This window comes from Cryptosporidium bovis (assembly GCF_009768925.1).
Source record: "Cryptosporidium bovis isolate 45015 chromosome Unknown contig_3, whole genome shotgun sequence".
NCBI classification, from domain to species: Eukaryota; Apicomplexa; class Conoidasida; order Eucoccidiorida; family Cryptosporidiidae; genus Cryptosporidium; species Cryptosporidium bovis.
Genome location: NW_027125024.1, coordinates 1 through 23,598, shown reverse-complemented (window position 1 = coordinate 23,598; position 23,598 = coordinate 1). Strand labels below are relative to the sequence as shown.

General features: G+C 32.5%; 18 protein-coding genes across 18 annotated transcripts; 9 read left to right on the top strand and 9 right to left on the bottom strand.

Moving 5' to 3' along the window:
* Nucleotides 1-17: 17 nt before the first annotated feature.
* On the bottom strand, nucleotides 18-485 carry FG379_002141 (cell growth-regulating nucleolar; the record flags this gene model as incomplete). The annotated part of the gene is made up of 1 exon (XM_067328010.1): nucleotides 18-485. One exon carries the CDS (start codon nucleotides 483-485, stop codon nucleotides 18-20), a length of 468 nt encoding a protein of 155 aa, XP_067183549.1.
* A 247-nt stretch (nucleotides 486-732) lies between these two features.
* Nucleotides 733-1,941, top strand: FG379_002130 (uncharacterized protein; the record flags this gene model as incomplete). Its single annotated transcript, XM_067327999.1, has 1 exon — nucleotides 733-1,941. The coding sequence occupies one exon, from the start codon at nucleotides 733-735 to the stop codon at nucleotides 1,939-1,941; it is 1,209 nt and encodes a 402-aa protein (XP_067183538.1).
* An 87-nt stretch (nucleotides 1,942-2,028) lies between these two features.
* Nucleotides 2,029-3,732, top strand: FG379_002119 (uncharacterized protein; the record flags this gene model as incomplete). Its single annotated transcript, XM_067327988.1, has 1 exon — nucleotides 2,029-3,732. The coding sequence occupies one exon, from the start codon at nucleotides 2,029-2,031 to the stop codon at nucleotides 3,730-3,732; it is 1,704 nt and encodes a 567-aa protein (XP_067183527.1).
* A 10-nt stretch (nucleotides 3,733-3,742) lies between these two features.
* On the bottom strand, nucleotides 3,743-6,130 carry FG379_002108 (uncharacterized protein; the record flags this gene model as incomplete). Its single annotated transcript, XM_067327977.1, has 1 exon — nucleotides 3,743-6,130. The coding sequence occupies one exon, from the start codon at nucleotides 6,128-6,130 to the stop codon at nucleotides 3,743-3,745; it is 2,388 nt and encodes a 795-aa protein (XP_067183516.1).
* Nucleotides 6,131-6,285: 155 nt separating this feature from the next.
* Nucleotides 6,286-7,890, bottom strand: FG379_002097 (uncharacterized protein; the record flags this gene model as incomplete). The annotated part of the gene is made up of 1 exon (XM_067327966.1): nucleotides 6,286-7,890. One exon carries the CDS (start codon nucleotides 7,888-7,890, stop codon nucleotides 6,286-6,288), a length of 1,605 nt encoding a protein of 534 aa, XP_067183505.1.
* A 320-nt stretch (nucleotides 7,891-8,210) lies between these two features.
* On the top strand, nucleotides 8,211-9,155 carry FG379_002086 (uncharacterized protein; the record flags this gene model as incomplete). Its single annotated transcript, XM_067327955.1, has 1 exon — nucleotides 8,211-9,155. One exon carries the CDS (start codon nucleotides 8,211-8,213, stop codon nucleotides 9,153-9,155), a length of 945 nt encoding a protein of 314 aa, XP_067183494.1.
* A 31-nt stretch (nucleotides 9,156-9,186) lies between these two features.
* On the bottom strand, nucleotides 9,187-10,398 carry FG379_002075 (splicing factor U2AF U2 auxiliary factor large subunit; the record flags this gene model as incomplete). The annotated part of the gene is made up of 1 exon (XM_067327944.1): nucleotides 9,187-10,398. The coding sequence occupies one exon, from the start codon at nucleotides 10,396-10,398 to the stop codon at nucleotides 9,187-9,189; it is 1,212 nt and encodes a 403-aa protein (XP_067183483.1).
* Nucleotides 10,399-10,466: 68 nt separating this feature from the next.
* On the top strand, nucleotides 10,467-11,021 carry FG379_002064 (uncharacterized protein; the record flags this gene model as incomplete). The annotated part of the gene is made up of 1 exon (XM_067327933.1): nucleotides 10,467-11,021. One exon carries the CDS (start codon nucleotides 10,467-10,469, stop codon nucleotides 11,019-11,021), a length of 555 nt encoding a protein of 184 aa, XP_067183472.1.
* Nucleotides 11,022-11,030: 9 nt separating this feature from the next.
* Nucleotides 11,031-12,950, bottom strand: FG379_002053 (SUMO activating enzyme subunit 2; the record flags this gene model as incomplete). Its single annotated transcript, XM_067327922.1, has 1 exon — nucleotides 11,031-12,950. One exon carries the CDS (start codon nucleotides 12,948-12,950, stop codon nucleotides 11,031-11,033), a length of 1,920 nt encoding a protein of 639 aa, XP_067183461.1.
* A 67-nt stretch (nucleotides 12,951-13,017) lies between these two features.
* Nucleotides 13,018-14,742, bottom strand: FG379_002340 (transporter; the record flags this gene model as incomplete). The annotated part of the gene is made up of 1 exon (XM_067328209.1): nucleotides 13,018-14,742. One exon carries the CDS (start codon nucleotides 14,740-14,742, stop codon nucleotides 13,018-13,020), a length of 1,725 nt encoding a protein of 574 aa, XP_067183748.1.
* A 162-nt stretch (nucleotides 14,743-14,904) lies between these two features.
* FG379_002329 (proteasome subunit alpha type 7 (Proteasome component DD5)) lies at nucleotides 14,905-15,633 on the bottom strand (the record flags this gene model as incomplete). The annotated part of the gene is made up of 1 exon (XM_067328198.1): nucleotides 14,905-15,633. The coding sequence occupies one exon, from the start codon at nucleotides 15,631-15,633 to the stop codon at nucleotides 14,905-14,907; it is 729 nt and encodes a 242-aa protein (XP_067183737.1).
* A 147-nt stretch (nucleotides 15,634-15,780) lies between these two features.
* On the top strand, nucleotides 15,781-17,055 carry FG379_002318 (dynactin subunit p62; the record flags this gene model as incomplete). Its single annotated transcript, XM_067328187.1, has 1 exon — nucleotides 15,781-17,055. The coding sequence occupies one exon, from the start codon at nucleotides 15,781-15,783 to the stop codon at nucleotides 17,053-17,055; it is 1,275 nt and encodes a 424-aa protein (XP_067183726.1).
* A 20-nt stretch (nucleotides 17,056-17,075) lies between these two features.
* FG379_002307 (uncharacterized protein) lies at nucleotides 17,076-17,876 on the bottom strand (the record flags this gene model as incomplete). The annotated part of the gene is made up of 1 exon (XM_067328176.1): nucleotides 17,076-17,876. The coding sequence occupies one exon, from the start codon at nucleotides 17,874-17,876 to the stop codon at nucleotides 17,076-17,078; it is 801 nt and encodes a 266-aa protein (XP_067183715.1).
* A 124-nt stretch (nucleotides 17,877-18,000) lies between these two features.
* Nucleotides 18,001-18,789, bottom strand: FG379_002296 (uncharacterized protein; the record flags this gene model as incomplete). The annotated part of the gene is made up of 1 exon (XM_067328165.1): nucleotides 18,001-18,789. One exon carries the CDS (start codon nucleotides 18,787-18,789, stop codon nucleotides 18,001-18,003), a length of 789 nt encoding a protein of 262 aa, XP_067183704.1.
* Nucleotides 18,790-19,423: 634 nt separating this feature from the next.
* FG379_002285 (uncharacterized protein) lies at nucleotides 19,424-19,882 on the top strand (the record flags this gene model as incomplete). Its single annotated transcript, XM_067328154.1, has 1 exon — nucleotides 19,424-19,882. The coding sequence occupies one exon, from the start codon at nucleotides 19,424-19,426 to the stop codon at nucleotides 19,880-19,882; it is 459 nt and encodes a 152-aa protein (XP_067183693.1).
* A 127-nt stretch (nucleotides 19,883-20,009) lies between these two features.
* Nucleotides 20,010-21,833, top strand: FG379_002274 (uncharacterized protein; the record flags this gene model as incomplete). The annotated part of the gene is made up of 1 exon (XM_067328143.1): nucleotides 20,010-21,833. The coding sequence occupies one exon, from the start codon at nucleotides 20,010-20,012 to the stop codon at nucleotides 21,831-21,833; it is 1,824 nt and encodes a 607-aa protein (XP_067183682.1).
* Nucleotides 21,834-21,894: 61 nt separating this feature from the next.
* On the top strand, nucleotides 21,895-22,464 carry FG379_002163 (uncharacterized protein; the record flags this gene model as incomplete). Its single annotated transcript, XM_067328032.1, has 1 exon — nucleotides 21,895-22,464. One exon carries the CDS (start codon nucleotides 21,895-21,897, stop codon nucleotides 22,462-22,464), a length of 570 nt encoding a protein of 189 aa, XP_067183571.1.
* Nucleotides 22,465-22,529: 65 nt separating this feature from the next.
* Nucleotides 22,530-23,351, top strand: FG379_002052 (uncharacterized protein; the record flags this gene model as incomplete). The annotated part of the gene is made up of 1 exon (XM_067327921.1): nucleotides 22,530-23,351. One exon carries the CDS (start codon nucleotides 22,530-22,532, stop codon nucleotides 23,349-23,351), a length of 822 nt encoding a protein of 273 aa, XP_067183460.1.
* Between the last annotated feature and the right edge of the window lie 247 nt (nucleotides 23,352-23,598).

Genomic DNA, 23,598 nt, shown 5'->3' with positions numbered 1-23,598 from the left:
GGATTAAACTCGACATGTTAGGGTAAATCACGCAACTTAATTATATTAGACTCCCTACAAGTATATTTTACGGGAATCGATGCGAGGCATTCCAAGTTAAGCTTTCTCCTGAACTCACTGTTATTTACTTTTACATTGTTTCTTTTACAATACTCATTAACGGATTTGTCTCTCAAGTTCTTCCAACTCATCGAGCCATTTATTCTGAGTATTTCGTTAATTATGCAAGTAAAATCACCTGATAAATTCTTTCTATTATTCTTTTCCATTTTTGAATTGGTCTTGCTTACCTTCGAAAATTTACCATGATACTTTTCCTCCTCTGTAATACACTTGGAGTGATTTTTGTATGTAAAACCCTGAAATGTGACATTGCAATCAATGCACGTGAATTCCCATGCATTTGAGCAATTACCAATACAATGGGAGTCTATTTTACTCTTTTTAAGCACTTCTTGGCAATCTCCGCAGACAAAAGAAACCATTAGAATTTATATTACAAATTCTGCCCTGTAAATTACCGCAACTTTGGGATTTTTATCGATAAAATAAAATGGACTGTTTGTCCATTGTTGATTATTTTAATTGAAATTCAAATTTCAAATCTATACATAATAACTTATTAAAAATGAAATACACACTATTCAAATATTGTTTTTAGAAAGATACGGATGAAAATACCGAGTAACTGTGAAGACTGGCATATTTTGAGAAAGCGAAATAAGGAATATAATGGATAATATTTGGATTTGGCCATATATTGAAGGTATTATTTTTTGTAAATTTGATGAAGAACTTGGCCCAGTTGTACTTTGTAAAAGTCCCTCTGAAATATTTGGGTACGAAAATTCTTTTCTTTCATTGATAACACATTATTTATTACCTGATTCACATTTTGAAGGCACTACACTTTCAATTGTCATTAATGATAGGTGGAGGGCTGTTGGAGTTCCTATTTTTATTGAAGGTTGTCACTACTTGAGAAATAGCTTTCAATTTACAGTGTGCATTATAGTGGAAGACTTTTTAAAAGACATAAATAAAGAGTTATACACAAGACATATTGCAAGAATCGTAGGACTAGGGTTTAAACAACTTGAGGAGGAATGTGGAATACTTTATTCTTATTGTATTGGTTCAGAGAATATTTGTGGGGCACTGAAAAGAGTAAATAAAAAGGCACATAATCTAACTCCATTTCCTAAGAATATTTCCGAAATTATTGAGGATGTAAGATATCAATTGAATTTAACTCATAGGGTACACTTGAATTTAACACCTAAAAATGCTCTTTCATTCAAAATAAGACCTCCAACATACGATTTTCTAATAAAGCCGGAGGACGTGCCTTATCCTATGGCAAAATGGCCACTTGATGATATTAAATATTTAGGTGTTGATATTTTATTTACTCGTGTACTTAAACAAGTTGATGGCAGAAATACAGTTTTTGATATATCAAATTTATGCTCAATCCAATTATGTGATGTAATAACTTGCCTAAAACATCTAGTTTTTTATAAAATAATAGAAATAGTTGATATGTTTTCAGTTGAAAATAAATATAGATATATTGGGACCAACTTAGATAATGAATATCAAATATATAAACATCTATGTTTTGAATGTAATAATAATGGAAATGTTAAGACATTTACGAGAAAATACTATGACCATCTAATTAAAGACGATATAAAAAATATCCGTAAATTTATATCAATTGGTGTAGCAAAAAAGAAAATTGTTAGATTGCACGAGTATCCTATTATTCTTAATAACACGGAATTAGACTCGAACCAAAAAGAGATAGTTGATATTTGTAATGGGTACAATACGTTGGATTTTATTCAGATTAAGTTTGGTTTCAGCGAAAAATCAGATATAATAAGTTACATAAGTCAAATAAATGAAGATGCAACTATACTTTGGGCATATCTTTAATGGAAAATGCATCCGCGCTTTATCTCATTCTTGCCTTTTTTTTCTATCACTGTCAATGTCAATATTAGCATTATCAATATAGAACTAATGTCGTCAACATATCTTGAAAATAAAGATTTAGAGGAGATAGTTGTTGAGGGAAATATGGGTATCTTTGAGGATCGTATATATGATCCCGATGTTCAAAAAAGTGACGACTCTTGTAAGGAAAAACTTGAAAATGTTGATTTTCTTGATAGGGTTGTTGACCAATTTCATGCCAATGGAAGACCATCAGGAATACGTAAAATAAACACCGAAATAGATGAAGGTAACTCTTTATTATTCTCCGATGGAATTTCAAGAGAAACTGAAATAATTTCTAATATTCATGAAAGACAGGTTACGGAAAAAAATCGGAAATTAGGTGGTAACAGAGAATTTTTGGAAGCACTTCAAGCAAAAACAAGAAAATATGTTACCTTTGAAATTGGAAGAGGTTATAAACGCTGTCTGCACCTACAAACTGGTGAACTTTTGAGATTGGTTCATTCATACAATAAAGAATGCGTCCTACAAGATACAGTTCCTGGAGCCCTCAAACTTCGTGACTTAAGACAAGTAGTAAGTATGGGGAGTAGCCAGAGACCTTCTATCGAAGTCAGGAGAAATTGCATTTTAGTTAACGTTCCTCACTTCAGGGTAATCATCCTACACCAAAAAGTTTTATTAATTGCTTCTGGGTATCTAAAGTCCCCACTTGAGTATTCAAGCAATAATATTGGTAATTATAATTCTAATAATACACAGCTTTTAGATAAAAAGAATGAGTTATCTAAAGAATGTGTACCTAGCAGTAACAGGAATCAAATTTTAAACGACAACTCCATTGTATTATCGACAGAGGTTCCTATTTCACCAATAAATAATAACAATAAGACAGAAATTAGTACTGAAACTAATTTAAATAATTTTAATGTGAAATCTAGAATAGACGAGAGTAATTCTATTGCTGGTATTGAATTTCTTCCTATTGAAGGTTTGAATGAAAAACAAATTAATTATAAGAATTGTAAATTTGCACCTACTGGAATAGAAGACGGATTTCCACTTTTAAGAAAGTTAGAACAAATATCTAAGGTTGAAAGTTCAACTCCGTTTGAATATTTAGTACTTGAAACAATCTTGGTAGAGTCTTGCAATATTATCAACCGTCAAGTTAGACCTATAAGGGACTCAGTACTCTTTATACTTGATAGCTTCCCCGGAAGAAATCGCGAAACGAGAAGATTATTGGATGCGGTTTCCGAACTTAGAAGGAGACTAAATGCGATTGAAGAGCTCGCACAAGGTTTATTTAAGGCAATTACAGAAATGCTTGGAAATGAAGAGGATATGCAACGTCTTGAAATTTCTTTTTATTGGAATAGACCAGAAGCATGGGAATATCCTAAAAACACACCTTACCATGAGGAGGTTGAGAATGTTCTCGAGTGTTATGCTCAGGAAGTGGAAATGATGCTGCAACAAATAGAGTCAATAGGCGAATCTTTGGAGGATGCATTGGAAGTATTAACACTTGAATTATCCTCTCTTAGAAACTCTATAATGAAAGCCGATTTAGGGCTTTCAATAATAGCGACAATAACAGGATTTTGCGGTTTTTTTGCTGATTGTTTCGGAATGAACCTCCGAAATGGCCTTGAAGAAGTAGGGCCTGCACTATTTTGGTTTATTACATGGGGTTTAATATCATTGTGCGCAGCGGGTGCAATTGTAGTCCTTACCACTTTCAGGAAAATAGATTTGTAGTTTCAAATATTTATTCAATAGGGAAACTCCCAAGAAGCTCCCTAAGTGCAACTGTAACATATGATGACTTTGGCAACTTACAAGAAAATACCACTGTATTCACAATATCACTGCATTTACTATCTTCATTTTTAAAACCCAGTAACTTTTCATTTATTCTTACCTCATTAGTTTTTGTATTAGTTAGTTCTCTACTATCAGGAGCCAAGAGTGCATCCAAATCACTTAATATCAATTTAGGATCTGAGAAACTCTCTTTAGTTACACCCTTATTCTCTTCTGGCAAATTAAAAGTGGTGTAGCTGATTTCCCTTGGAACAACAACCAAATTTCTGTAGCTACCTTTCATCCCAAATTCAGTAAAATTTAAATCAATACCTAGCAATTTATTTACAATTTCCTTGTATAACAAGTTCATATTTGGTGGGTATATGACATCGTCCCCTGGAAGTGTTAAGACAACATCCTGTATTGTATAGTCATTTATCTCAGATTCTTTTAAAACGATTACTTTGGGTTGTTTATCTAACGCTCCAAAGTCTTTCATATCATGTAATTTTAAATTTTCATCTTGGTTTTGAAGTACTAAATCACCTACAATTGGTGTATTTCCAAATCTTTTAATTCTCTCACTTGCTACCAGATTAAAGATTAATGATTGTACAGAGTGTAAATACAATGAGTATGAATTTTTAGGTAGGTAATTTAAACTATTTTTATAGATATACTTTTCTCTTTTATGATTCAAGAGAGACTCAGGATATATTTTTTCGTTTTTAAGTTCTCTAATTATACCATTAATAATTATTTTTTCGATGTAAGAATGAGGCGAAAGTCTTCTGAGATAATTATCAAATTTTCCGTTAGTTATCTCATGGAACAATTCTCTATCTGAAGCTTGGCAATTTTCTAGTTTATCATCATCAAAACCAATTATCAGGAGAAATGCTTTTTTCCAGTTTTCCTTTAATATTGAAATACCAATTTTGTAAGTTGGGATGCAGCTTGTCCCAAATCTTTGTAATCCAAAATAATTAATAAACCCCAATGTTTTTATTTCTTCAATTAAATTTTTTACTGTATCAATTGTTATACTTCCAGTTCTATTTTCATTTTTTTCATTCACTGCAACCTTCAGGTCCCTAATTACAACATGAAAGAGATTCCCTTTGAGATCCCCTATATTTATATGATTATTTTCGTACTTAAAATCACATATCCTTATATTCCTGTCCCAACCCCTTAATGTTGTCGCATAAATGAGCTGTTCTTCCAGAACTTTGTATGCTGATACTCTTTGAGTTGTAATGCCTCTTCTATCTTTCAAACCTGCAATACCAAAAGACTTATGATTACGCCTTAAACATTTTGATATCATATTAATCGCATCAATTGTGTCTCTGTTTTCTTTATAAACAGTAAAGTGAATGTAGCATGGAATATTTGGGTTCCATCTCTCATCCTTTCCTAATTCATAATTTGTGTATGACGCAATGGTTGAGTTATTATTATGATTATTGTATTTAATTTTTTTCGAAGAGTATGAATTATCATAATTTTCATCATCATTATTAATATCCAGTGAAGAAGTACTTGTTAAATTTCTAAGAGAGTAAATGAAGTCTCTTGAAGGTCTCAGAACAATATAGTCAAAAATTTCTTGATTTCCATTTTCAACATATTCTTTATTTCTTTCTTCAGTAATAAACTCGCTAAAATTAATATTTTTTGAAAGTTCTGCAAATATTTCATTTGATAAAAACAAGTCTATGTTTTCAAAGTGTTTTACATTACTTTCAGTTTTTTTTTCTCCAGAATTGGTATCAATAGTTTGAGAGGTAATAAACGGTATATATTCCTTAATTGCTTCATGAAACAACTTTCTCCTCATCTTACTATTTTTTATAATACATATTTTTGTATTACTTTCTCGTTCATTTGTTTTATTTAAAAGTTGACTATTCAATTCGCTATTGGGAATTCTTATTTTTAATTCACAAAATGTAACGAGTTTTCCTTTTGAGTCAAATTTGAATAACTTATTATTTATGTTACTATTAATTGTAAGTCTTTTTATTTCTCCTAAAAATTTTACATAAAAGATGATATTGTCTATACATTTTCTTGGTATCTCCAATAAAATGAGTTTTTCAATAAATTCTTTTTTTATTTCAAACCCTGAGTGAGTAAACAAATCTTCTCCAGATGAAATTCTCCTTTTTACTTCAAGCTCGGCCAAAATGTCACTTTTATTCTTTATTTCAGTTAAGTGACATATTTCTTCATTATTCTGAATTTCATAAACATGGAAGTCTTCGAAGTATTTTTTTATTCTTCCAGTTAATACTTCTTTTGAAGATCTAATGAAAGCACGAATACCATGATCATCATCAATCATTCTTCACTAAAAAATCATGTTGAAACGAGACTGCCAGCGCCAAGTGTAGTATAGAAAAATTCAGGTGCAAAAGATAAATATAAGAAAATATAATTAGAACATCTACCTAATAAAAAATTCCAAGTGATAAATATAAAAATATCCTAAATACAATTCTACTCTTTCCTTTCATTTCTAACGGATTGTTTTGTTGACTGAGCCCTCCAATTTGACTTATTCTTTTGCGTTAGTGCAGCGTTGCAACTGAAGGAGGGATTATTACTCAAATTTTGAGTGAGTATATTGCTTCTGAAGAGAATGTTTCTCGTCTTGTCTGCAATTAGCTGAGACTGATTATTCGTTCTATCAATCATTTCTACTCTGTTGTGTTCATAATCGAGTTTTCCTTCAAGATGTAGGTTCCTTATCAGATTAACAATCCAGCGTTCCGCCTCAATGTTTGTCATTCCCAAATCCTCTGAAACAAGGTTTAAATCTATAGACTTATGAATTCTGCAATAAATTTCAAAAACCAATAGCTTAGAATTTTCTTCAATATATTTTTGAATTGGGTTGAGAAAGAAGTCGCACTCTACAGCAGAACCACATATAGAAAATATTTTTTGTGAGGACTCAAAATCAAAGTTGACAAATAGGTTAAATAGTAGTTCTGTAAACGAATCACTGACTTTATTTCTGTGAAGTGATATTAGGTTTACTATACTTTCTAGAATATCTCTATTGCGTCTCATTATTATTCCAAAACAAGCAAGATATCTAAGTAAATGTGGGCATACTATAGAAATCACATTGAAGTTTCTTTCTGAAGCGAACCAATCGAGAAAAGGCCCCCAAATATTCATTGGAAGGTTAATACTTGTCGAACTTCCAAAATAAAAAGAATTTTCATTATTTGTTACCGAGTTGTTTCCTGTTCCAGAAATATTTTGTTTAATATTGAATGATGTCTCACGGAAATATTGTGTAAATAAGGGAAATAATGACCAATGTAATAACCAACTTTTATAGAGATATATTTGTACAGGATTTATTTTATGGAATTCCCTTGTTAAGATATCATCTACTAATTGAAAATAATTTAAGTATGCAGATGGTTCTATCGAATCCTGAGAATTTGACAAATTTGAAACAATTCCATTAGCAATTGAACCAAAATAACATTCTACCTTCGTTATCAGTGGGACATCAATGTTTGTACACTCGGGAATTGTTTTAAGAACAATGTCCAGAATATGTTGGGAATCTTTGTACCTACCAGAGAGATAATATAAACGCGAAAGACGAACTAACAATTGAATAGGATTGGTAGGAAAGTTTTGATTTAAATCTTCAGCTGCATTTAGATCGTTTTTACTTTCGGTGTTACCAGATTCAGAAGATCTATCTTCTTCATTGCTAAGGAACCATTGCTGTAGTTCAATCAGAGATTTTTTTTTGAGACTTCTACTTGACTCATCATGTGCCTCCTTCCATTTTTTTAACGCAGATATCAGTGTGTGAAGCGAGTCAGACAAGGAGGAAATGATTGCGTTATTCTCTTTTTCAGATGATATTAAATCTGAAAGTTGGTCTGGATAAAACTTTCTCATCTCATCGTAAAGAAAAGTTGTTCTTAAAATTTCAATTTCGGTACTTTCCAAAGAATTTTTATCATATGTATTGTTCTTTTTAAGCCATTTCACGAGGTAAAGTAACATTTGAGAGTCTAAATATGGTGAAATTAAGCCATTTATATCATTACCATTTTGTGAACATTCCATTTTGATATTAATTTCAAACTACTTCGACGATGTGTTCGAGAGCAAAACAAACCCTGCGTCAAGAATAAATTTGAGACAACGCGCCTTAAACGCGGTAATTAATAGGGTCTACCTCAACACTAAAATCAAGGTTTATGAGGTGAAGCGAATTTTTACATGTGAAATAATAACGTAATAAAATCAAATACAAATCAAATAATAATCGCGGCTTTTTACTTATGCGATTTACTAATACTTCGAATTATTGCAAGTGTGCAAGAAAGAAAATAAAAAATTGATCACATGAAAAAGTAGCTTGAACTCGATAAAAAAAACAGTAAATGACAATATATACAATTAGTGTATTTTTATTTCTTTTGTTAGATGCAGTAATACTCCAACAAGCATTAAAAATGAAATCAAGTTATACAAACGAATTACATGTTATGAATACATCTGTTTCACATCGCACAAGGGTTTATTTCATATTGTTATGCCTAACGGCAAATATATCAAGAACAGTCACAATAATATTACTGGATGTTACATCACCTGATGTGGAAGGGTACAACCTTGGTTATAGAGAAGAAAATGAAGTAATAAGATGGTACCGAGATGTGTTAAGAACATTCCCATCTCTAATATATTTATCATCTTATTCAGTAGTTGTATTGTTTTGGGCACACGTGTATTATTCCTCAACGTTTATAAATGCACCAAATGTTGTCATAATCTTTTTGCTAAGTAACGCATTAGTTTATGGGATTTACACTTCGGGGATAATCGTCTCAATTTTTAAAATATCACAGAACTTCTATGTTTTATCTCTGTTTACACTTTCAGTAACATACATTGTCGTCGCAATATTATTGTTTTATTACGGGCTCAAGGTTACTGTCCATTTATCAAGACGTGCATCTACGGGAACTATACTGAGATATAATGTTATTAAAAGGGTGCTCTTGTTAACAATATTCTGCCCCGCACTTCTTTTTATACGTGGCTTGATATCTGGAGTTCAGTGTTTCTACAGCTTTTCAAATACACACATAAATTTTAAGTTAATTGACAGAACACCAATAGGGGATACGTTTATTTTCGTCCTTACAGAATTAGTACCATCAATTGTTGTAATTGTGTCGTTTTGGCAGAAAATCACCCCTTCAACACTGATTATTACAAACAGAGAATTAGGATTAAGTTCGGCAATATTCAACCAAACATCGCATGTGACCGATAATCAATTAATAAATATTTCTTCAATCCAGTTAAGTCAAAAAATATAGACATGTCTGATTTATTTCTATAAAACAGGTGTCACTCCGGAATAAAGGATATTAGGTTGTATTCATGGTTCAAATATTTCTCCGTTGGATAGAAAGTTGCAGAGATTATCTTTATACTGTCAAAAACCCTTCCATTAAATTGGTACTGGGCACGTCTCGCAGAAGTTATATCTGAAAAATATATAAAAACCTTTCCTCCATAACTGTTATATTCATTTATATTCCTTGGACGGGGACTTGTTATTTCAATGATTGTTCCATATTTTTCAGCTTCAGATTTCACTGAATCAATTGTGGAATTAAAAGTTTTGTCGTCAATGACCTCCTCAGGGAAAAAAACATTATTTAATTTAACAACTTTACTTGGTGTCTCACCTATTATTTTAGAGTATTTCATCAAAAGACAAATAATTGGGTTTTCAAAGAGTTTGTGTGAAATACTAGAATTCAAATTTGAAGCATTTGTATACTCAATATTATCTTGAATTTTATAGTTGTTAGTGTTCAATGTTAATGTTTCTCTTTGAATATTCCATATTTCTTCTTTTGTTGGATCTATTTTTTTCCCATTCAGCGTAGAAATAGCTTTTTGAGATGAATTTACTTCTTCAAATTCAAATAAACCAGTGCCATTTGGAACTCCAGTTATCGGATCATATAATATTTTAAAATATTTGAGTTTTCCAAAGTTTTCAAGTTCTCTTCTTATGTAATCTTCATTAACATCCATAGGTAAGCTTGAAATAATGCATTTTACACTGTTAATAATTTCACTATTGTTGAATTCAAGAACATTAGGAATGGTAAAATAATTGAGGATCCCAGACGAATTGTAAGTATATTCATCAGCTCTTCTGCAAACAATTTTGTGACACTTCGAGCCTATTGGAATATCATCTAACTTTAAACAGAGTAATGTTGCAAGTACAGAGGTCAGGGTTACACGAAAAGATTTGTAACTTGTTGATACACTGCAATCAACTTTATTGGAATAGTTATTGGATGTATAGTTAACTAAATTAACTTCAGTCACACTTTCTACATATTCACTTGTGGTTAAGCTTACATTTGAATTACCGAGAATTGACAGTAGCATCCCGTTTAAAAAATTCTTGCAAATTTCAGTGTCAAATGAAAATGGTACCATTTCAAGGATTATTGTTCGGCATGATACATTTATTATATCGTTTTCATTGCTCCATTCATTTTTTTCGCGTTCAATTTTAGTATTCTCTCGCTTCATTAGATAAGTATAACAAAAAGATAATCAGGGCGGCTTCAGTAGAATTTTTCTGCTTACCTAAACTTGTAATGAGTCAGAATCAAAAGAACCTTAATTACTCTGTTAATTCAATAAATAATTATGTAACCGAGGTTATTGGAAAGAGGATATATCTTATTTTGTATAAACTTGGCGTTGAGTTAGATGATCCAGTTGTTATTGAGACGGCAACAGAAGCATTCATAAATTATGTAGAATTAATAGGACAGATTTCAAGCAATATTGCGATTTCAGCAGGCAGAATTCACATTAATGTACTGGACATCAAAAAAGCAGTTAAGTGCATTGATAACAAACGTTTTGAGCAACTTTTCGCAGGTAGTGGGCTTGATTCAGAAGTGTTTGGGGGGGGCTTCAAGAAATCAAGTATTTTAGAAAAACTAGTTCCAGCCGTATATTTAAACGAAGAAGCATCATGGAAAGAAACAATTGAAAGCAAACAAATATCAGGTGAAAACATTGTTGAAGGTGATCTAACTAAGTATCTCGACTCTAAACCTAAATATATTCCTGATTTCCTACCTATTTTCCCACCCAAAATAAGTTATGATAGTTACTGCAAAAATCAATTGGGTATAGACTGATGAAACAAACTATTTTGTTTTACTTCTTTTTGATTCACCTTTGAAAGAAGTATGACATATCTCCTTTCTCTTAGCTGGAGTGTTTGTAGATTCTATGGTTTTACAGACTTCAACAGGAATATCTTTGCCATTTCTATCATTAATAATTGCAATATCTCCATTTTCTACGAACGAATTTTTTGTTTCCGTTTCAACAACAAACTTCTCGTTGTTATATTCGTCAAAAAAAGTGTTCTCACTGATGTTATTCCCGATTTCATTGTTAGAATTTACAATTACGTCACATTGAAACTCCCCTTGTGAATAATCCGTTATTGTAATTATGCAACCATCATAGAATTTCCACTCAGATAGTCTCTTCTTTGCACTATTTTTGAATTGATCTTCAGATGTTAAATCTGGGTCCCAAATACACCTCCCATCTAATTCAATTATAGGCTCGAGAAGTTTGAGATGTTCGCATATCAAGTTCAGAACGAATTGACTAAGTGACCAATTCTCAAAACTGGAAATGGTTATCCTAAAAATTTTTTGTGAACAAGCCAGACACCTAGGATTTGGACTATCAAGTGGTTCAGAACAAATTAGAAATTTGCCAATAGGGATATTCCTTATCCAGACGAATTTCGCATAATTAAATTCTAAGTTCTCAGCCCCCCTGCCAATTTTTAATTTGTCAATCGACATACTCAATTTAGATTTAAGTAACATTAAGAGTTGCACAACTTGTACACCGGCAACTATAGCATTAGTTGATGCAATTGCAGGAATAATGGATCCAGCGATCGACTGACAATCCCAGCGTGAAAGAGGCTTAATATGAAAATTATGAGATCTAATATTCGAAGCGGAAAAGACAAAGTCCATCATAATTTTGTCATCTTTGTCAAATATCAATGGTATAAGGGCGTCTTTTCTATTTATCAATTCGAAAGTACTCTTGTAAAAAAGGTCTGCACTATCCTTTATTGAAAGTATACTTTGGTCACTATTAATTTTATGATTCGAAGCTACTTTATTGTTTTTGTCTAGTTCTTGTCCTTGAGATTCGTCCCAAGAAATTGGAGTTGGTGGCTTTGTGTTACTATTTTCAAAGAATTTATTTTTTATTAGTGAATTGATTTCAGTAGAGAATAAAAAGTTGAACGTGTTTTTAATATATTCGTCGATTGCATCATCTCTGGCAGTATTCTCCTTATTTATCAATACACTCAAATCCATTTTAATCTTGTTAGCAATATCACTTAATACATTACCCGAGTTTTCTATGGAGTTTACGTCTTTTCCAAACATTATTTCAAATAAATTTTTCGACCATGCAATACAGTGTTGCGGCTTCTCAGGGGCAAGCCTTATGGTACAAATAGGGAATGATTTTTGAACAGGAGGTGGAATGCATTCATAACAACTTGAGACTTTCGGTACTATTGGATGGACCTGACCACTAAAACCTGCGCTACCTGCATCAATTAATTCGATATTAGAAGCTACACAAACTTTATTAACATAGCTCCTAGCAGAAACATTGTCAAGTGCATTTAACACTAAACCAAATTTTTTAAAAAAATCAGTACCGAAGTTCATGACATTACCAACAATTCCCTTAATGTCGAAATCTAGAGTACTGCTTTCATCTTGCCTTTTCAATAAAAGAACTGCCTCCTGAGCAATCACAGTTGATTTTGGGACCCCAACATGCTTTCTACGAAAAAAGAATTGCCTATTGAGGTTACTGATATCTACACCGTCTATGTCAATTATTGTTATATATCGGAATCCACATAAAATTAAATCTTTAACGAGTTCACATCCAATACCACCTGCTCCAACGACAAGTATTTTTACCGATTGAATTTCCTTGAGTAAAATTCCACCTAATATCTTCTTTTTAAGTGTTTGTGATTTCATTTCTTCCGAATACAAGTTCATATTTTTAGTTATTTAGTATTGAATCGGGCGCCAATAATACTTTAGAATTTTATGCAATCGATAAATCTTACTCAATAATTACTTGTCTTGGCAAGGTACCCTGGCTTGCTATAACAATCTTTTTCTCATGTTTTTCTGGAAGCGTTATAAAGTTACAATAGCTGAACAGTGTAGAAAGTGAGTAAAAAAATAAGATAGGAACTGTGAGGTACAAGATTGCCTTCATTCCAATTCGAATAGGATTATATTTTCTTTTGAGTGCGCCAAATGGAAAATATTCAATAACATCCATTAAAAGTCCAATAAGGACAGGGAATATTAAAAATCCAACAAAGTTGAATAAAAACTGTGCAATAGCAGATGCAAGTTGCCTTGTCTTAGAAGGAACACACTTCATTATTACGATTAAAGACATAGGAAGTGTACTTGTTAGAAAGAACAGTAGTAATGCCATACCCCACATAAACAAAATATATGATCGTGTTTTTTCGATTACCATTGAGGTTATTAACCCAAGAAATGAAGAAGCAGTACATGCCGTTAGTATCCACCCAAAACTGTCAGGATGAAATTCAATTAATAAATCCCCAATTACGCCTCCAAAGTATACTCCAGCAGTCGGACCAATCAAGTATATACATGCCACAGAGAATATTGATGAAAATTTATCGATAGATATAAATTCCGTCAAGTATTGATTAAGCCAGAAAATAGTACATGTGTTTACACAGTAAACACCACAGACGGCAATGGTAGTGAATAGAAAAATAGGACTAGTCAGTATCTCTCTAATACTTTCCTTCTTAGTCGAGTTAGTCCCGTAGTCCTGATAAGGTAGTAATAATATACTGGATCTTTTAAGTCTGTTTCCTGGTTTATTTTTGGTACTGTTTCCATATGTTATTCCATTGTTTGTTGACCTTTGTAGGTTGGTTCCAGAAACGAGTAGCCCAGTTGTTTTCGAGTTTTCGTATTCCACGAAATCCACCTCATTACCTACGTCGAGAAATTCTTCAGGAATAAAAACAAGCACAACAATTATTGGTAGAATTAATATTGCTTGTAACAAAAACGGACCTCTCCATGAAAGTAAGATACCTAAAATTTTCTCACTCATACTTGCATAAAACATAGTATTTAATTCATTTACTGTAAAACAAGTGAATATGCCTCCAATTAGATAACCAAAAAAAATACCTAACATACTAAAAAGCTGTTGATATGCCAGCCAAACTATTGTATTAGTCTTCGGTGAGTACTTCTCAACCCATAAAGGTAAATATACAATTGGAAACGATTGGAAAAACCCACTGAAAAATCTTGATGCATATATTTCGCTTAGAGAATCAGCCTTAGATGAATAAATTGCACAGAGTGCCACAATAGTAAGCGAGCTGAGTATCAAGAACTTTGACTTTATAATAGGTATGAATAAACCTGTGATTAAACAACCTATCAAAAAACCAAAATATACCATTGAGCCTATGAAACTGGATTGCGTGAACCCAGTACCAAAGCTCATTTCAATATTTTTAAGATTACAAGCAACAAAACCATGGTCTAAACAAAGAACTATTGATATTAAAATCGTAGTAATGAAGATAAGTTGAAGTATTTTTGGGTCAATTTTCTTGCTTGAATTTTTATTTGTCATGTAGTCTGATATCTCATTTGCAATTTCGCTCTCAAAAAAGGAAGTATATAATCCCTGTAATGTGGGGAATGATGACCTTCTTGAAGATCTTTTCATTGCTAACAAACCAATGTTGTCACTTCTTTCGGACGAATTCATTTTTTAATTTTGTATTTTTTGATGTGGCAACAATATCTAAATTTTCTCATTGGTGGCCCCCCTTTTTTTCAGAAAGTTAGTGAATGAAGTAAAAAGCAGGAAAAAAAACCCCGGAAAAAACCCCAGAAACTAACAGATTAACAAACTATCGATGACTAGAAGTTACTTTTTCGTTTCTTTCTCTGATAAACATTGTAATTCTATATTCGAGACCAACTCATCGACTACTTTGTCGACCACAAAATTGCATCCTTTTTTGTCTACAATAACAACCTCCATATTCCTTGAGCCTGATTCGACTACTTCAAGCAAAGCTTTAATTGCAAGGTTTATTGCATCCTCTCTGTTCATGTCAGCCCTAAAATTTTTTTCAAGAAACTCCTGTACAGTTTTAGAATTTTGGCCAACTGCCTGAGCCTTCCACTCTAGTGCAATTCCCGATGGGTCCGTCTGGTATAGACCAGGGCTTCCATCACTATGCATTCCCGCTATTAGAGTAGAAACTCCAAAAGGTCTAACTCCACCTTTGTGAGTATATTTTTGTTGTTTTTGTGCAGCAAATCTTGCTATGTAATCAACTGGAGGAGAATCTTCCATATTAAGTCTGTAGTTTTGACACTCAAGTCTAATTTGATTTACAAGAGCTTTAGCATCTGCGTGTAGACCTGAAAACGCAAGGCATGTATTATCGTCTACAAGCAAAAGTTTTTTCGCAGTTCTTGGGTCTTGTAACTTAGCCAAGGCTTTCCTTTCAACAACCAATACAACACAGTCTGCCCCACGGACTCCAACTGCACCATAACCCTTGCGAACGGCTTCCATTGCATACTCAACTTGTAGCAAGTGGCCATCAGGTGAAAAAACAGTAATTGCTCTATCATATGCAGACATTTTTATTTTTTTCTTTATTGTTCCTTTTTCTATTAAGTTGAATAAAGTATTTTCACGTTTAATTTACCGCGAAATTTTAATAATTTTTAAAAGGATTTTTTAGTGAGGGAAACATCGCAATATGAGGCTGTTTTCGGGATCCAGTAAATGAATTCACAAAACTTATATTATCTTATTGATAATGATTTACACGACCTATTTGACTGCTATTTCTGCGAATCATGCAATAAAATAGTTGTTCAAGATTGTGTGAGATTTGAGGCAGACAGTTATTTCTGCCCGGGGTGTTTGGAGAATATACCTACAAGTGAGGCATTTTCAAATAACTTCTGTTGTAAGAACTGCTATTGCTGCTTTAAATGTAACGCAACAGTTTATACTGCATATGTTCCACATTACAATGGTTCAGGCGGTGGAGAAAATGTAGAATTTAAACGGTTTTCATGTGATTACTGTGGCCAAGTGTACTTTTGTAACGGTATTACTGTTTGTGATAGTGTCACTGGTGATATTAAAAATCAGAGTTTTGAATGCAATGTGAATGAAGAGCATTGTAACACCGATTTACTCGTTGAAATATTCAACTATGTAGGAACTATCATTGAGTCCCTAAATAGAATAACTGATGTAATTACAGAGTCCACTGAAAATAAACATTTATTACACAAGGGACCTATATTGGAGAAAAATACTTGGTTGAATAAAAGTAATATCAAGTTGCTATGTGATTATAAGCAAGTTATTGATACGAATACAAAGAAAAACCCAAGAATAACATTAACTCAGTATCTTAATAATCCAGAAATAATAAATAGCTGTTACATTTGTTCAAAGCGTATATTTTCCACATATTCAATGAAATTACCTCTTCTTGAAAAGAAACTATGTGCTCAGTTCTCTAAAAGGTGTTTTATTTGCAAAAGGCTTGTGATAAAACCTCAATTAAACCCCATTGCGCAACCACCATTTCGAATAAACTTGTCGGCAAATCTATTTATGCCAAACTTTAAGATTTTATCAATTGAGAAAAATGTTTCATATAAAGGTGGTTTTTACCATATATTACTTAAATTAAGAGTAGAAAATCTGATGGATAGGACTTCTAGGATTGATTTCCTTGGGACTAGCGAAAATATAGAAAACAATTCAAATAACTTGGGTGATATCGAGGCAATAATAATAGAACCCAGGAGCATAACAATTGAGCCAAAGTGGACACCAACATCTGAGCAGATACAAAATCAGACACAAGATTATTTGAGAGAAAGAAGAGGTAGAAACAAGCAAAGAATAAATATATACGTAAGAAATCCACCTGATTCAATAAAAAATAATTTAAAAATATCGGGAATTTCCAATTTTAAATCCCCAACAGGAAATGATTCTACAATAATGTTTACTATTTTTGTGAGTTGTTTATAACATATTTGAACTGATCCTGGTCAGCTATTAGCTTTCTTGCGCTTCTTTAATAATATAACAAAAAAGAGTGCAATTATTGAAAAGATAAGTATTGTTCCACAAACTATATATAGCGTCTTGTCCGTATCATTAGTATGCATGTAGCGTGACTGTGCGTTTTGAATACTGCTATCTTCTCTGAGTTCCAATGATGATACCAAAGCTCCGCCTCGATCCGACTTTCTGAACACTACAGCGGGGATGTCATCGTTGATTGGCTCACTCTCTTTCATTTTCTCTGTGACAGGAACTGCGTCAACACCCTGTAGTGCTTCTTGCGAAAGCAACTCGGACGAATCCGTCTGGGGGGCGGGGGCCTGGTATTCAATGTCGGTTGGGGACGAAATTGACATGGTTTCAACGATTTGTTCAGTTGGATCGAAGTGACGCCTACCCGCAGTTGTGTAACATAAGATACGCGTGCTTTTTTTTTTGTTAGGAAGCTTACACTCTTTTTGGGACTCAGCCCTCGGCAACATCCTAAAATTAACTGCCTCTAAGGATAGCCACAGAAACTCCTCACATTGCCTACCACACCTCCCGTAACACTCCGTACATGCATCTGGAGTTGTAGGATCGCAACCATGTAGGCCATAGTCTTCACAATTCGGTATTTGCCTATCGAACTGTTTTTTTGCTTGGTCGGTTAATACACGTAATTGTTTACTCTTGCGCTTTTTCTTAAAAATGCGTTTGACTTTCCAACAATCAACACCCGAATTAAACAGTATAATCAAAGTGATTATGCCGGTAACATAACAACCGACTTTAGTAACATTCATTACTCAAAAAAATAAAATAATTCTATCTGCATCTTCTGGAAATTTCAGTAGTTGAATTGGTTCCATGTTGCACACTAAAATTTCACACGAAAAAAAAAAAGAAAAAGCTTTATTAAATATTTAATTATGTAAATTTGTCTATGTAGTCCTTTATTTTATTATATGAATCTGAAAGAATATGGAATGCATCGGCCGACTTTGGATGACTATTTTTGTCAGGATGTATAAGTTTCGCATGAGCACGGAAGGCAGTTTTTAATTTGTTCAAAATTAGGTCTTTATTTTTTATTGTGACTTTGTTCTGTATCCTAAATAATTCAAATGGGTTATCTTTGAATCTGAAAATGTATGAGATTGCACTTGTTTCACGAGGAAGATGTGGGAATTCTTCAATATATTCTACCTGTTTTGCTTCACTCTCCTTGCTTATTCTACAACATTCCATGGTAAGTTGTTGCCTTGCTTCTGCAAGTAGTTCTCCTTGTTTTTTCCTATATTCTTCCTCTTTTTTCAAGTCGAGTTTTATTGCATTATTTCTGTATTTAGGAGACAGAAATTTCTCCGATGAACATATTCTACAGCCACGAGATATATCCTCAAGAGAATAGATGAGTTTGTGGCCCATATTGCACCTAAGCCAAATCCTTATCCCATCCAAGGATGTCGAGCCCTCAATACGATTAAAATTTGACATGTTTCTGAATTCTGAAAGCGAGATTTTATTACTTAACTTTTTCTCAATTTCAACACATTCCGGGCATTTATGAATATTCTTACCACTTTTCCAACCATGGAAATAACAAACTTTAGAGTTCACAATTGATTTTTTTTGAACTTTATGTCTATTATTCGGCATATGTCCACCACTAGAAGACGTTTTAGAATTATATTTATCAGACTCAGGTCTCGTCATATTGTACCACAATAAATATATCAAAAATAGGCTTCATTCTTAAAATTTACTCTATGATCTGGACAAGAGATTAAAGTAAATGAATGATACCGCCAATTTGCTTTTTTACTTGCCACATTTTTCATTTTTTGATAGAAATATTTTTTTTTAGCGTTTTTCTTTCTAGTTATGAACGGGTTTTCTTTGAAGGATACGGAACTTACTGTTGAGGAGTTTATAAAAAACAAACTAAACAACTGTGTAAGTTACAAGAGTTTTGATTTTAATTCATTGAGTTTCTTTCATTTTTTCAGAATTTGGAACTTGAAAAGAAATCAGAAACTTGTTCTAGAACAATAGTTGAGAAGGTATCTAAAATTGTTCCAAATAAGGAAGATAGTATTAAATATTGAATATAGATTTGTAAAGCCGTTTTTTCGGGAAATATATACTTTAGTGCTTTATTTCCTTACTAGATAGTATTGGCGCTTTAGTATTTATTAATTTTATTTAACCTCGCAACTTTATAAGAACACAAAGATGGAGTATGAAGTATTCCTAGGATGCAACATTGTTGGAATAGTTATTGTTGCCATCGTATTTGTTTATCATTTCCTTTCTGCAGAGATACCAGTGGAATTTTCAAATAAGAAAGATGAGTGAGGATTGGTCCGAAAAATATGGGAATGCATACCAGAATTTACTAAGAAAACCAATAAAGTTTAGGAAAAAAATCACGAAAAACTTTTCTACAAATGAGAAGAATATGAAACATAACGATTTTAACATTAGCGGTGGAATCTGTCAGGGATCTCGGCCACAAGGAAATTCTTTGGAGGTAGAACCCATTAGAACACCAGAAGCACCGGTGAATTCTGAAAAAAATAATCGCTCTAGCAATGGTTCAGAATATCATAATTTAAAGTTAGGAAATGATGACCTGAGGTCATTTACAAAAGCAGAGTTGTCACATAGAAAAGCCCAACGGGAGAATGTAAGGTTGCAAATACAAAAACGGGCAGCACTTACACATCGACAAAGAGTTTCAGATTTTAATGAGAGGTTATCGTTGCTACCAGAGCACTTTGATATTCCAAAAGTAGGTCCAGGATAGCATTTTTTAACTTTTTTTTTCTTTTTCTAAATTTCCCACATTCTTGGCGCATGTGTTTTTCCCTTTTTTTTTTTTTAATAATAATAATAATAACGAGATTACAAAAGGTAGTCAACAAACATGCAAAATGAAATCATTTATTTTTGTTTGTGATAGTAATTCGTCGAGTACAAGTAATATTTCTGGGTCGAAACGTGGTGGCAGGTGGTTTTTCGGCGAAAATGAAATAATAAATAAAGATAATAAAACATTAAATATTCCGTTAGATAATTATAACTATAAAAAGTTCTCATTCGATGATATTATCACGAATAAGATAGATGATTTAACAAAGATTGCAAGTGAATTGACGCACTTATTTTTTTCGGAGATGGGTAATAGGTTAATCATTTCCACTCCATATTCTTTTGGTGCGAATTGCCCTCATTTGCTTGAAGGCTCGTTTAATAACAGTAAATTGGTTGGACCAGGAATGTTGCTCCTTATATTGAAAAACATTATTTTGTATTCTAAAAAAATTAATGAAGGTGATAAGTACAATATTTTTTGTACTTGGAATAGTATTACAAACAAGGGTGACTTTATTGATTTTTTTGAAAATGTTGATATTTGCACAAGCGAAATGGTTCAAATGTCTCCCATTAATGATAGTTTTGGGTACTGTAAAGGTTTGTTGGTCTCAAGTATAAATTCGCTTGCATCTATTATTAATGAGAAGCGAAATTCACATACTTGGAGGGATACATGCCACTACATTTTTACAATTAGACTTTGCAATAAACATGAATGCACACTAGATACTGATATTAACCCAAGTTCTATTACATTAGTATCGTTAGGTGAGGGCATAAAAACAAAACTTTCAGGACAAGCTCTGCCGTGGGACGTATTAGACCTTCTAATTAGGGGATTACATAATTTTGGACCTGGTAAAAATATGTACAACCTTGCAAGTTATTTAAATAGTTTCTTTATTTATCCAGATCTAATAACATTAATTTACAGATTTCCATATGATATTGATCCATCAGTTCCAAGGCACGCAAAGGAAATAAAATATATACTTAGTTTAATGTTATTTCATGAAAAATTTGTCGAGTTTTTCAAGTCATATGATCATTCTTTAACAAAAAACATAGATTCAATGAATATTTCAGAATTTGTGAAGAAAGATTATATTCACACTTTTCAGAATGAACTACAAATAGAAAACTATTATAACGATTCAGATGATTTGATTGATTTCTCAGGGGAACCTGATTTGATGTTTTCACATGAAATAAGTGACGCACCAACACCTCCTCCAAATCCAATTAAAAGAACCAATATTCATGCAAGTGATAATGTATTATCAACATTCTCCGCGAATCGTATGAATTATTCTACAATTGATGAGTCATCTTTGAATCCAAATGACACTGACTATAACTACAACATAGTGTCTAGTGAAAAAGGTAATCTCGATTCTAAGCAGATAAATAATTTGATGAACGAGATATCTGCACTAAAACAAGAGATGAGATCGCTTGAAAGTGTATTAATAGATAAAAATGAATTAATTGTACGCCTTGAAAAACTATTGGAAGGAAGGGACAATATAATTAAACATAATCAAGAAACAATCAAAACCTTGATGGAGCAAGTTAGTGAGATAAACATAGTAGATTCAGAGAAAAAATTAAAAACAATTAAACATGTCTCGAATAACTCTACAAAAGCAAAACATAGAATAACTCAAATAGAGAGTGTTAGACCTTCGACTGCGGATTGCAATATTCAAGGCGAAACGAAGCGCAGTGAGAACTTATTTCGCGCAGAATTGGATGATAGGATAGTTGAAAGTGTAACAGAAGAATTAAAAAAGGAAAATACCGGGAGGCAACAGAGACCAAAAACAACTAATTTTTCCGGGGTAGCAAAGATGGCATTCGAAAAATTTATTAATAATTGAATTAGACGATTCTAAGCGCGGCTAAACACCTCTTCAGTAAATATTTTTTATTCGAGTTAATATGCTTGATTCAAACAGTGACATTCCTTCATCAAACGCGATATTGAATAAGCCCAAAAGAGGAAATTTGAATGGAAATGGACCCAAAAACCATGATTTGAAAAAAAAACCTTCCAAAAAATCTGCAAAGGGTAAAACAGCAGCAGTTAAAAAGAGGAAGGTGTCATCAGAAAAGAAATCAACTAGAAGTTTGACTAGAGGGCATAATACAACAAGAAAAAATCAAAATAAAAGAACCAAGGTTGATAACAACTCGGATATAGACGAATATTCCAGAGATATCGGGAAACTTTTTAGAGAGGGACAGAAATATATCACCCCTCCAAATGGTGATGCTACTAGGGCATTCTACGAGTCTCTCTATGAAGAAAACCCATATAGTATTATTGCATTAAAATACTGTGTAGAAAATGGTATTTTACTTGGAAATAAGCATGTTATTGCATATGAGAGACTTGAATTCCTACGTGAGAAAGGTTTTTTAAAGAGGGCAATTGGTGGTCTTCAAAAGGAGGCGATTGAACAGTTAAGGCTTTTTGATAGCAAAAGGTGTGGTTTCCCAGGAGGTTAGGGCTTTTCATTAGATTTAGGTTAGGATTTAAGATAACTTTAGAGAAATACTATTTCATTTTTAAAATGACTTTTGTTGATTTTTCGCTTGATGATTACATAGGCGATTTTTTTCTAAGTTTACTCAATCCCCTCAATAGAATAGAAACCCCCAATTTAAGGGTGCCTGAGCTGGTAGACTCAAATGTGTCGTTTTCTGTTTGTAATTTAAGTGAAAATAATTTCACTGAGAAGAAAAACAGTACACCCTTAAGAAATCTTGAAACAAGTATGGAAAAAAGGAGGGTGATAGGCCTTTCCCAACAGCCTTTCAGATTTAGTAAGGATTCTAATATTAATATTAAAAGAGGAAGATCAGTAAAACCATTGTTTAAATATAAGTCAAATAAAAATATTACTTATAACGAATTTTCACAGTATAGAGCAAGAGAAATGTCCCCATTTAGAATAAATACTTGTTTTGCATGTAATAGGTTTGCAAATAAAACCACAACTTTACACGAAACTTCAAAATCAACAAAATTGTTAGAAAAAATTTGCAGTTCAGGTAAAGAATTTAAAAATGATAAAATGAAATTAATTTTAGGTCCTGCCTTCAGTTTATCACAAAATGAATTATATAAAATGAGTGAAAGGGCTACAAACAGTAAAACCGAACATAAAAATTCAACAATAACTGACACAAAGAAAGACACCAACCGAAAAAGTAGAATTAATGAAATCACTTTTCTTTTTAGAAAAGAAGACGATCAATTTATGGATTACAACATTCGAAGTAGTATAAATTTATCACTTGCTTCTAGTTGGTCCAAATTAAGAAATTCAGAGCCAATCAAAAGTTTTGGCAGGGAATTTTCAAATATGGCAATAGAGAGGCTTTCAATCTAACTCTAATCTGCGACCCCGCTACATGATCTCTATTGAAACACATCTTTAGAACGCAGGATGAATCTCAGTAGATCGTAAGACAAAGCCTACTCTCGTACTTACAATACCTGGATGCATCAAAGTCGTATACAGAGGATGTATCAATTCTAATATTTGAAATTATCATTTTAGTACAATATAATAGACATTGGTACCTTGGTATGAAGTAGGGCAGAGCCTATTTGTTTTCATGTAATATTAGAATCGG